The sequence below is a fragment of the Parus major genome, chromosome 23 (genome assembly GCF_001522545.3).
Source record: "Parus major isolate Abel chromosome 23, Parus_major1.1, whole genome shotgun sequence".
Lineage (NCBI taxonomy): Eukaryota > Metazoa > Chordata > Aves > Passeriformes > Paridae > Parus > Parus major.
The window spans coordinates 2,251,741-2,263,192 of NC_031791.1; the positions used below are offsets into that span (position 1 = coordinate 2,251,741).

At 62.4% G+C, this 11,452-nt stretch overlaps 1 protein-coding gene across 1 annotated transcript in view; it reads right to left on the bottom strand.

Annotated features, from left to right (window-relative positions):
• Positions 1 to 255: 255 nt before the first annotated feature.
• Positions 256 to 11,452, bottom strand: part of KCNQ4 (potassium voltage-gated channel subfamily Q member 4) — a 17,242-nt gene continuing 6,045 nt past the window's right edge. The window contains exons 2-13 of the mRNA XM_033519643.1: positions 8,750 to 8,900; positions 7,601 to 8,170; positions 7,380 to 7,490; positions 7,165 to 7,260; positions 6,873 to 6,961; positions 5,684 to 5,839; positions 4,739 to 4,783; positions 3,005 to 3,225; positions 2,804 to 2,906; positions 2,585 to 2,716; positions 2,329 to 2,467; positions 256 to 2,233 (exon numbers count right to left, since the gene is read on the bottom strand). Coding sequence (XP_033375534.1) covers positions 2,015 to 2,233; positions 2,329 to 2,467; positions 2,585 to 2,716; positions 2,804 to 2,906; positions 3,005 to 3,225; positions 4,739 to 4,783; positions 5,684 to 5,839; positions 6,873 to 6,961; positions 7,165 to 7,260; positions 7,380 to 7,490; positions 7,601 to 8,170; positions 8,750 to 8,900 — 2,032 coding nt within the window. The 3' untranslated portion in view covers positions 256 to 2,014. The remainder of the gene's footprint in view (positions 2,234 to 2,328; positions 2,468 to 2,584; positions 2,717 to 2,803; positions 2,907 to 3,004; positions 3,226 to 4,738; positions 4,784 to 5,683; positions 5,840 to 6,872; positions 6,962 to 7,164; positions 7,261 to 7,379; positions 7,491 to 7,600; positions 8,171 to 8,749; positions 8,901 to 11,452) is intronic.

Below are 11,452 nucleotides of genomic sequence, written 5' to 3' on the forward strand. Positions count from 1 at the left end.
CCCTGCCCCCCGCACCCCTTTTCCCCCCACAGGATGGAGCTGGGGAGGGCGAAAGAGCTGGAGCTGGGATCTTAATCCCATCTCGGTGGGTTTCTGCTGCTTAAGGGGTCAGGGAGGTGTCTGGACATTTGTGTCCCCCGGCCGGACGCTCGTGTGGCTTGGCCGGGCGCTGCTGTCCCCGGGCCGCTCTCGGCGGCAGGGCTGGAGTGCCACCTCTCGGGAGCGCCGGGACAGAGACGGCAGCAGACGGGCAGCCTCTACTCCAAATTTTAATGAAACAAATAAGTTAATAAGTTAATCAAGTGAGGTAACTACCGCTGGCTCGGGGAGGGGGGCCGCGGGGAGAAGCCAGCCCCGGGAGGAGGGGTCCTAAGGGTTAATTCCTGCGTGCGGCTGCGGGCAAAGCTGTCACATGCACCTCGCCCCACGCCACCCAGCCAGCGCTGTGTCCGTGTGTCCCCCTGCCCGGGCACTCCCGGAACGAAGGGAGAGCGCACGGTGGGGGGCTCCAAACAGCTCTGGCACTGCCCACGCTGGCCACATGCACTAAGGGGGCGAGGAAACGAGCAGGGTCAGGGGTCCCCACTGCCCGGAGCAGAGGCACGGGAAAAGGGGATGCGAATCCCTCGGTGCCAAGCCCGGAGAGGGGTGGGGCTGGCAATGAGGGGAGCGGTGGGAGCAGCCCAGGACAGAGCCCGGCACCGTGGAGTCACCAGCCAGCCCCACCTGGAGCCTCGGCTGCAGCCCCAGCCTGGCACTTTGGCACCAGCCCGGTGTTGCTGGACTGGGAACCAGCACCGGCTCTGGGGGCAGGGCAGCGCAGGGGATCGGGGCAGCGTGGGAACTGTCGTGGCTCTGCTGTAGGTGACATGCAGGGACACTGCCCTGTCCCCTCCAGGCCCGGCCCGTGCTTCCCGGACCACAGAGAGGACAGGGACACGGGCAGGGACAAACTGAGCACCGCAGGACCCAGCTGGGAGGGAATCCTCAAAGCAGGAGCAGACGTTGGGACACAGCGGGAGGGATGCTCCTTGAGGACAGCGCCTTGTGCCTGCAACCCTGCCTTCCCCACAGCCTCTGCTCCAGGACCACCCTCGGATGGAGATTTTCCCCCAGCCCTGAGCCCTTGGGGCCTCCAGAGCCCTCCTGGGCAGCACAGTCCAGGCCTGGGAGCTGGCAGGGTGTTGCTTATTGCCTATGTCCCCTCGGGTTGCTCTTCCCAGGGGTGTTGCATATTAAGACATTATTGCATAAATATATATATATATATATATCTTCTATATATATATTGCCCTGGGAGCATGCATGGGCAGGCAGAAGGCTCTGCTGTGCTTCTGGAGAGGTGCAGCCTGGTGAGGGGGGACAGTCCCCTGCTCCCCACACTGGGGACCCCGAGTGACGCAGGTGAGACCACCCTGGGTCGAGCCCACACACCCCTGCACTGGCAGCAAGAGGGAGGTAGGACCTTGCATAGCTGGTGGTGGCCCCGGCTCAGCTCTGGGAGACCAGGCAGGACCTGTCTTGAGGGCTGGGGTTCAAACCAAACCCCAGGGGATGGGACCAGCCCGGAGCATCCCCACCACAGCTGGGGAGCACCCAGGACCCCGGAGCTGGGGGAGTGTTATCCCGCAGGAAGCTGGGAACATCCCAGGGGCACCCCAAGAACATCCCAGGGGCACTCCAGGTGCACCCCAGGAACATCCCAGGAGCACTCCAGGGGCACCCTAGGAACATCCCAGGGGCACCCCAAGAACGTCCCAGGGGCATCCCAGGTGCACCCCAGGAACATCCCAGGAGCACTCCAGGGGCACCCTAGGAACATCCCAGGAACATCCCAGGAGCACTCCAGGAGCGTGGGCTGTGCCACAGTGCCACAGGCACCCCGCTGCAGCTGTGTCCCCGCAAAGGAAGACTTGGTTCAAGTAACACGGCGAGGGACAGCGAGGGACAGCGAGGGGACAAGGCCACGCCGCTCCCAGTGCCCCATCCCAGGGTCCATCCCGCTGCCTTCTGCTCAGTCCATGTTGGCGCTGGCCGACCTGGAGATGCTGAGGGTCTGAGCAGACACAGAGATGTCCTCGTGGTCCACGGGGCTGTGGTAGTCGGAGGTGATGTCGGGCTCTCCGGGTGGGACCCGCACTGCGGCCAGGCTGAAGGAGTTGGTGGAGCCCTTGCGGAGGCACTGCGAGTAGAGGCCAAGCAGCAGGTCCAGCTTGTGCTCGATGGATCGCACCTGTAAGGGGCGCAGGGTGGCTCTGAGCCGGGCCCACTCTGCAGCAGCTCCCCCTCCAAAGGGACGGTGACACTCCCGGGGTGTCCCCTCCTGACCTGCCGCTCCACTTTGACCACGCGCCCCATCATGCTGAGCTCGTCCACCAGCTCCCCCTCCAGCGCCGGCTTCTCCCCCTTCTCCCGAACCTTCTTATCCGCAGGGAGCGCCCGATCCCTGCCCACGATCTGGTCCACACTGGCAGGGAGGGAAGGGGCAGAGCCCATCCATCACTCCCAAGGGCTTGGAAACCCACCAGGGATGGAGCTCTGGGAATGTGGGAGAAGCCCCAGTGTCACCTGCAGGGCACCTCACCGCGTCTGCAGGCTCTTGATCCTGCCCAGCATGTCCAGGTGTCCGGCCGAGTACTGCTCAATGACATCCTTGACATCGTAGGGACGCAAGGTCTCCTTGAACTTCCTCTTGGCCACCAGGAACTTGAGGATCCTGCAGGGACAGCCGGGCTGGAGGCAGGAATGGGGTGCCTGAGGGGGCTCTGTGCATGCTGGGGGACACGGGAGGGGACAGTCTCACCTGACAGCCCGGATGAGGGTCTTCACTGCCGGCATGATGTCCTCGAAGGTCAGGTCACAGGGGGAGCTCCTCTCCTCGCCACTGTCCTCCGGCGGGCAGTCAGCTGTGGGTGACAAGAGCAGGTGGATGGCAGATCCCGAGGGGGATCCCCCATCCCTGCAGCCCCCCGGTGTCCCCCAGCCTCCCCGCCCAGGGTCTCACCCTCAGCCGGGGTCCGCGGCTTCAGCCTCAGGGATGCTCGGAACCGGGTGCGGTCATTGAAGCTCCAGCTTTTCTGCACCTTGGTGGGGCTGGAGGCCTCGGTGACATCCTCGGTGCTGGGGGAGCGGTGCAGGGGCGGCCCCAGGTGCTGCTGCCGGCCGCGGCTGCCCTGGCGCTGGGAGCTGCTCAGCCGGATCCGCTCCTTGATGCCCATCTTGTTGCTGCGTGGGGACAGCAGGAGGGACGGGTCAGGGGCATGGGGACAGGGACGGGGATGGGGGGTGGTCCCTGGGGTGAAGTGAGGGTGGCCGTGCTGAGCTCACAGAGAGCCCCCAGCAGGTGATGGGCACGAGACAGGCCAGGAGCAGGTGGTTCCTGCAGGGGCAGCTCTGGGCTTGCTTCTTTAAACCCCTTTTTTTGGTTCCAAGAGCAGAGAAAGGCGGTGACAGACAGGGTGAGAGGGGACAGACAAGCGTGGCAGCAGGGGACATGTGGCAGAGCCACCTCTGAGCTGAGCAGAGCTCTGCTCCTGCTCCATCCCTGTTGGCAGTGTCCAGACCTGGCCTCCTCCTCCTCCTCCTCCTGGCTGCCCCTCCCAATCCTGGCTCTGCTCCTGCCCTAATGCAAGTTCTGCTCCCAAACCCAGCTGCAGTTTTGGGTCGGAGGGAACACCAGGCATTGTTTATGCAGGACCTACACAAACCCCCCAGATTTTGCATGATGAGACCCCAAACACAGCTCAAGGGGACACAGAGAAGGACCCTAAAGCTGGGGAGGTCACGGAGTGAATCCCACACCCGCTGCAGGACAGGCTCCATCAAACCCAGGTGTTTGGGGACATTCCTGGACTTCCTCAGCTGAGGCAATGCAGGGATATAGGCAAGGTCCAGGCAGGGTCCAGGAAGGGCACAGGCAGGGTCCAGGCAGGGCACAGGCAAGGTCCAGGCAGGGCACAGGCAAGGTCCAGGCAGGGCACAGGCAGGGCACAAGCAGGGCACAGGGCTCCCCGTGCTGGCAGGGGGCTGCCACACCCCCCCCCCACATCCAGCGGCTGTGCCAGAGGGTGGCTAGGGCAGATTTCCCAGGAATCAGGCAGGAGCACACAGGCGGGATGGGATTTTCGGGATTTATCCAAGTGCTGGCCATTGCTGCCAGCAGCCCGTGCTCATGCACGTTGCAATGGGGAAACTGAGGCAGTAAAGGGACAGCGGGGACAGCCAGCTCAGCCCAGGCTGTGCACAGCCTCCCTGCCCCGCCGAGGGACCCCCAGTTCAGCCTCCAGCCGCGGTGCCTCAGTCCCCAGCCCTCTCCATGCTGCAGGCACCAGGCAGGGAGTGCATCCATGCATCCCGAGGTTCCCGGTCCCGCTCTCCGGCGGGACGGGCAGGACACGGTACCTCCGTCTCCACGTGCCCCACGTCTGCAAGAGCCTCCTCTTACCACTAAAGATGGGGCTGGAGGGGCAGGGCAGAGACACAGGAGAAAAGAGAATCAGCCAGGGCCGGCAGGGAGCAGAGCGCGTTCCCGGCCCCCGCGGTGCCACCGCCCGGCGCGACAGCCTCGCCGCTGCTTGGAGGGCAGGATGTTTGTGTAGGTCCTGCATGAACACCTGTGCGGTTTCTCGGCTCTGTCACAAGGATCTGGGGACAATCCCCGAGAGGAGGGACCGTGGTGGCCCCGCAAACCCCGCCGGGCGCTGGTGGGGGGCTCCCCGCGGCCGAGGCCGAGCGTTACCTGAGGCGTAAACACTTGTGGGGCTGCGCGTCCTCCTCATTCCAGCTTGGGGATGGGGGGGCACGGCAGGGGAGGAGGAGGAGGAGGGTGAGCAGGAGAGGGGAGGAGAGAGAGAAGATGAGATGTTATGAGAGGTTATGCTCGTGGGGGAGATGGGTGGGCTCAGACTCCCAAGGGGGGAGTTCGGTCCTTCCCCTGCCAGTTCCTGGTTGGTCACCAAGCCCAGGGAGGAGCCCCCCGAGCCCCAAACTCACCTGGGGAGCAGGTCCTGCTAAGCCCCACACCTGCAGCCTCAGCCCTGCTGATGTGGCATCACAGGGGAAACTGAGGCACGAGGCCTCTCCTCACCTAACCCTGGCCCTGGCTCAGTGTCCTGGGGGGTGGCCAGCATTGGTGGCACGCTGGAATCTCCTCTTGAGGCAGAGGGCACAAGGGACATGGTGCAGAGCAGTGCCACCAGCAGCAGGGCAGCCACAACCCCTCTCTTCTCTCCTCGTGGGCACCGGGAGCCCTTCCCAGCCCCAGGCTCTGGGATTTGCTCCATCCCATGGCTCCCCCATGGCTCCATCCCGCTGGGATGGCACCACTGCCCTTGCCAAGGGATTTCCTGCCACACTCGCTTACCCTGTGCCACATCCCGGGTCACAGTCACGTTAAAAAGGGCAGCGAGGTGACTTGAGGAAGGCACAACAGCCCAGAGTGTCCCTCCAGATAAAATCTGCCCCTTCTGGAGCTGGAACAGAGCTGGGAGCAGCAGGAGCAGCAGGAGGAGCAGGAGCAGCAGGAGCAGCAGGAGGGATGCTCAGCACGAGTGGGGAACAGGGCTGGTTTGGGGTGGTGGCACCTCGGGGTCTGGTCTGGCGGTGACAGTGACACCTCAGGAGGGCACAGAGGAGCAGAGACAGAGCAGAGAGGAGGGAGAACACGGGGGCTGCCCCCTCCTACCTTTCCCCTGAACACATGGCCAGGCTGAAGCTTTTCTGGGCAGGGGTGAAGGAGTGATAGGGCGGTGGGGCTCTGTCAGGCCGTTTTTTCACCTCTGAATTCCTAAATCCTCCGTTGCAAACCCGGTACAAATGCTCAAACATAAGGACCAGCTCTCTGAGGTCGGGGTGAAATAAAAAAGGTGAGAAATTAAAATTTCCAAAGCAAACGAAAACAACAAAGGGAGGCTGAGCAGCACTGGGGCCTTCTGAGCGCCAACCAAAACAAAACAAAACAAAACAAAACAAAACAAAACAAAACAAAACAAAACAAAACAAAACATTTTTTTCAAAAGACAGTTTCTTATTTTGGGGTGATGGGGCTGGGGAAGGGTCCTGGGGCAGGATTCCACAGGAGGAAGGGTTGGATGTGCTGGGAGGGATGGCTCAGGCAAGGACAAACCTGGGATGGGGACTTGGGGACCTGTCACCATCAGATCCTGGGCACTGCTGGAGCAGCCAGAAGGGGAAAGGTCAGACCCAGCAGGGATCGAATCTAGCTCTGTGTGAATTCCACTGCAGGGAAAACAGCCCTTGGTGATTCCCAGGATCTGGGGTGATGCTCAGGAAGTGGGGACTCGGGGCTGTGGCTGTTACAAGCCCTGCCTTTGGAAAAATCAAGAGCAGGACAGAAGGATGAATTTGTCACACGGCCAGAGCAGGGCAGGAGGGCAGGGATGCTCACAGGGATGTGCAAACCCTCTGGATCTGGAAGAGAGGTCTGGAAAAACTTTGGGGAGCTTTTGACCCACCCACAGTGGCAAAATCCCAGGGATCACGGGGAGGACAAGCTGCAGGAACGGGACATGGGGCTCCCACTGGATCCCCCCATGTCCAGCTGGGTCCACACCTGGAACCAGCTCCTGGCTGTAGCTCCACCAGTACAGCCCTGGGGTCCCTGAGGCACCATCCTGCTCCCTGTGGTGCTGGAGGAACGCTATGGATGGGGTGAGAGGGGATGGGATGGGATGGGTGCTGTCACTGTGAGGATGATGAGGATGAAGGAGGGTCCTTCAGCAGGCTCCCATCCTGGGAAGATGTCGGTGCTGCTCGACCCCCAGGGGACTCCACAAGATCCCTCCTGGCTTCCCAGGCCGCTCATCCTCTCGGGGACCCCCGGGAGCCCCCCAGCCCTCACCCCTCCCGCCTACCTGAAGGCGGGCAGGAGGCTGTCGTAGTAACACCACGTGGCCGTCAAGTACACGCGGCTGACATCCGTGGAGTACAGGCGCCAGGCAGCCTGCACGGGAGCGAGATTCCCGGGAATCGGGATTAATCGGGATGAGAGAACCCTCCCAGACCCCTCCCCTCCATTCCGGCCCCCACGGGCGGCAGCGACCAACCCGAAGGATCTCGGTGCTGGATGTTTGGTGCTTTGCAGACCAGGGGACAGCAGAGCATTCCCGGGAAGGGGCGGGCCGGGACTCGCCATCCCTGCCTCACCTGGATCAGGTTGGCCGCCGGAGTCCGCCTCTTCTCAAAGTGCTTCTGCCGATGCTGCTCCTGCACTTTGAGGGCGAAGCCGGAGCCCAGGATCCCCTGGGGACAGGAGGGACAGGGCCGTGGGTGCCGGCACAGACCAGACCGGGCGCAGAGGCGGCTCTGCCCCTTTCCGCCCCTGTTTTTTGCAGCCGGGACTCTCTCCCGGCCCTACTCACCGCGGGCAGGGCGAAGAAGGAGATGCCGAGCAGGGCGAATCCGGCTGCCAGCATCCGGCCCAGCCACGTCTGCGGTGCCTTGTCCCCGTAGCCGATGGTGGTCAGGGTCACCTGCCCGGGGACACAGCAGCGGGGGGCCTGGAGGGCGCTCCCCCACCACGGCCCCGTCCCACCCTCCTGCTCCCCTCCCGGGGCCGGGGGAGCGCGGGGCCCGAGCTTACCGTGCCCCACCAGAGGGAATCGGCGTAGGTGGCGAACTGCACATTGGCGTCCTTCTCGGCCAGGTAAACGAGGAAGGAGGCGAAGATGAGCACGAGGAAGCCGATGTACCAGGCGGTGATGAGCTCCTGCGGGGCGCCGCGGGTCAGACGCGCTCGGGGACGTGTCGGGGGATGTACCCGGAGGCTTTTTCTCACCTTGCTGTGGGCGTAGACCACGGAGCCCAGGAGCTTCCAGGTGCCGCCGCGGCGGTCCATGCGCACCATGCGCAGGATCTGCAGGAAGCGCATGCTGCGCAGCGCCGACGTGGCGAAGATGTTGCCCTGCGTGCCCGCGGCGATGACGGCCACCGAGGCGATGAAGACGATGAAATCTGAGGGGACAGCGAAGCTCAAGGGGTGCGTGGGTGATGCCAAATTCCTCCGTCCTGAACCCCACCCCGTACCTATCACGCAGAAGGGTTTCCTGGCGAAGCGAAAGCGGCCGCGCCAGCCGCGGTAGCGGCAGCAGCAGCCCGCGGCCCACACGCGGATGATGTACTCCATACCGAACACCACGATCATCACGAATTCCTGCCGGGGGGAAAGGGGAGTGAGAAGGGAAAGGAGAGTGAAGTAGCACAGTTTTGAGAGGGGTAAAATGAATCGGGCTGAGCGTGGTGGGTGGTGTCCCCCCCCAGGCCACCGGAGCCACTCGGAGCGGTGGGACGGGAACCGCAGCCGTCGGGGCTGTCTGAGAATCTCTGCTCTCCTCCTCGCTCCTCGCTGGGTCCTTTTCCTCCGCTGTCAGCATTGTCCTCCTACCTCTCGCACAAACAAGACCCCGTTCTGCTTACTCGCAGGAAAGTCACAAGGACCTTCCCAATTTAGTCTCCATCACCCGGGAGAAGTCCCTGCGTCAGCTCTTTCTGACAGTTTGGGGGAAAGTTGCCTTTTTTAGCCCCTCGTGCCCTGCCTTTTCCAGCGGTTGATGCACGGAGGGACAATGGTGGGATGGGCCACCCCGAGCCGTGGTGACACCCACGGCCAGGCCACCCCCGACGGCTGGCAATGAGGTCACAGGGGTGCTGTCCATGACCTTGCCCGACTCTTTCAGGATATAAAGTGGGGAGAGGAAATCTTGAGCGCCAGCCCTGCTCCTGCATCACTCACCAGGATGAAGAGGCACTCGTTGGCCAATTTCTGGTGCTCCTGGATGGTGGAGAAGACCGACAGCACCAGGCAGCTGAAGACGAGGAGGAATCTGCAAGGACAAAGTGTCGGTGGGGGCACAGGGACAGCCAGGGAACCCCAGCTCACGGTGCTATTCCCCACTCACAGCCTGAACCCCCCAGCCAAGACCTCCACAGGTTGTGGCAGAGCCACTGGGGACGCATTTTGCCCCTAGATGGTGGCATGGAGCCTTTGGGGAGCTCAGGAGCCGCTGTGGGGCTCGGTGCCAGCTCTGCCGCAGCCCTGCAGCTTCGTAATTAAAGGCGGGGGGGAGGCGGGGGCGTCCCACACCGTGGAGGGTTCTGGTGCTGCAGGACGGAGACCAGAGTGCCTCTGGCCTGTCCCCAGCATCACTGCCGCTGTGGGACCTGCCAGCAGCACTGGGAAGTGTCAACCCAGGGGAAAAAGCCCCAGGAGCAGCTCTGAGGCAGCTCCTCCCTGAGCACCGGGCTCAGGCACGAGGGGCTTTGGCCCATTTAAAATAAGGAGGGAAATAAAGAAAATAAAAAAAAAAAGAAAGAAACAAAGGTAAAAGGAAAAAAAGAAAGTCGACTCCGAAGCTGAAGCAAATGAAACCTCCAAAAATACATTTTTTTCCCCTGATCCAGCGATTCTAAAAACGGAAAGCGGAGGGTTTGTGCCACGGGCCCACGTGACAGCAAGCCCAGGGCCACTCACTGCTCCGTCACCACAGCCCCACGGTGGCATCAGGGGGTCCTGGCACACCATGCTGGGTGGCAGCAGCACGGCCTGGCTGAGCCCTGGTGGCCCTGGCACCTTGTCCTCGAGCACCCAGCTGAGTCCCAGCTCACGGTGACAGTGTCCAGGGACCATCAGGGGTGCTGCAGGGGGTGTAGGGGGCTCAGCACCCTCTCGGGAGCACATTCCCATCTCTTTATGTTGTTGGTGGGGAATTTTTGGGCAGAACCAGCTGCCTGGGCTATCGGAGGGGTGAAACCTGTTCCAGCTGTCCCAACACTGGTGGGGAGGCACCAGGGGACACAACAGAGAGGGGCTGATGATCTGTCCCTCGGTGGGACCATCCAGGACCCCTCCCCACTGACCCCACAGCCCTGTGTAGGGCCAGGGGCTCTCAAACCCAGCCCTGGCATGGGAGGGATGAGGATGGCACAGCCTAAGGAGGACAGCTGGGTCCCCTTTCCCCAAAATGCTGCTGGAGCTGGGTGGGACCAACAGCAAAACATCCCTTGGGAATGGGAGAAGGTTTGGATGTGGAGCAGGGGAGAGGAGAGGATGGGACCAGGGGTGTCACAGCCGTGTCACCACCCTGTCCTCGCTGCAGGGGACACCGCTGCTCTGCCAGGCACTCCCCACACACAAGGCAGAAGGTTGGAGCTGGATCCTTCTCCCTCTGAATTATTAATTGGGTTTTTTTTTCCTCCAGCACAGCAGTTCTGGAATTAACCCCCACTGGGGATAGCGGCACCCCCGTGGCACAGGCAGGGAGCGCCAGGCCTTGGGCTGAGGAGCAAAACACGGCCCAGGGCAGAGCTCTGAGCTTTGTGCATCATCAGCAATAAAAGATTATCCAAGCAGGATTTAGCAGGCAATTACACGGGCAGCGGAGCACAAAGCAGAAGAGAAGGCAGAAATCTCCCAGCCTGCAGAGATTTGTGCCCCTTGCCTCATCCAGCCGGCAGGGAGGGGGTCCCCGGTGCCCGGGCACACGTGGGGACCTGCTGTGGGTGGCCCTGGAGCACCACAGGTCACCCCCTGTGATGGAAACCTGCACCCTCTGCAGGGTGGGGAAACCTCCCAGCCGGCATCCCCCAGGATTTGGGGAAGGATACAGGCATGAGGGGTCTCACGGGGCTGGCTGGGAAAGGAACTTTCTGGGAACACATCACCTGCTAGGAATTAACTTGTAAAGCCTGGGCAAACGCCCCGTCTCGGCTGCCGGCAGTGCTTAAGCGGCTTAGGGAAGGGTCAGATGCCTGAAGGCAGCGAGGGGAGCCAGGAATCAGCATCCCCCATCCCTCCCGGGCAGGAATTCTGCTCTCAGCCGCTCTACCAAGCACCCAGGGGGGTTTTCCACCCTCAAACACCCTTGGGGATCGGCAGTGCCGGGCTCCCGTCCCAATTCACTGCTCTTCCCACCCGCCAAAAGGAGCTGAAAAACCGAGGAATGCTGGCAGGGAAATGGGGAGGGGGCAGAGAGAATGGGACAGGAGCTTCAGGCCTTCCTCAGTGCCCTGCTCCAGGATCTCCGGGGATGGAGGGAACAGAAGTTGAGCTGGTGTTTCATCTCTCCCGAATGAAATTCCCATCTCCAGCCCCCTCCCCGCAGGGTGCTCCCCCTTTTCCAGCACATAGCACTGCAGGGACACGGGGAGAGGACCCGGCAGGAGCAGCAGTAATGAAATCTCCCCAAAACAATAATGAAAACCCGGCGGGGAAGGCGAAATCTCCTCAATTAATCTTCATTAGGGTGGGCTTTGCCATCTGCTGCTGCCCGAGCCGGCTGAGGAACAGGTGAGCCGGGAAAGCTGCTGAGCTCAGGGGGAGCAGAGCCAAGTCGGCCTCCCTGGATGGGCAGGCAGGCACCAGTCGGCTCCCAGTGCCCCCCAGACACCCCTGGGCAAAAATCTGTACCCCAAAACAGCCTGGGATGAGCCGAGGGAC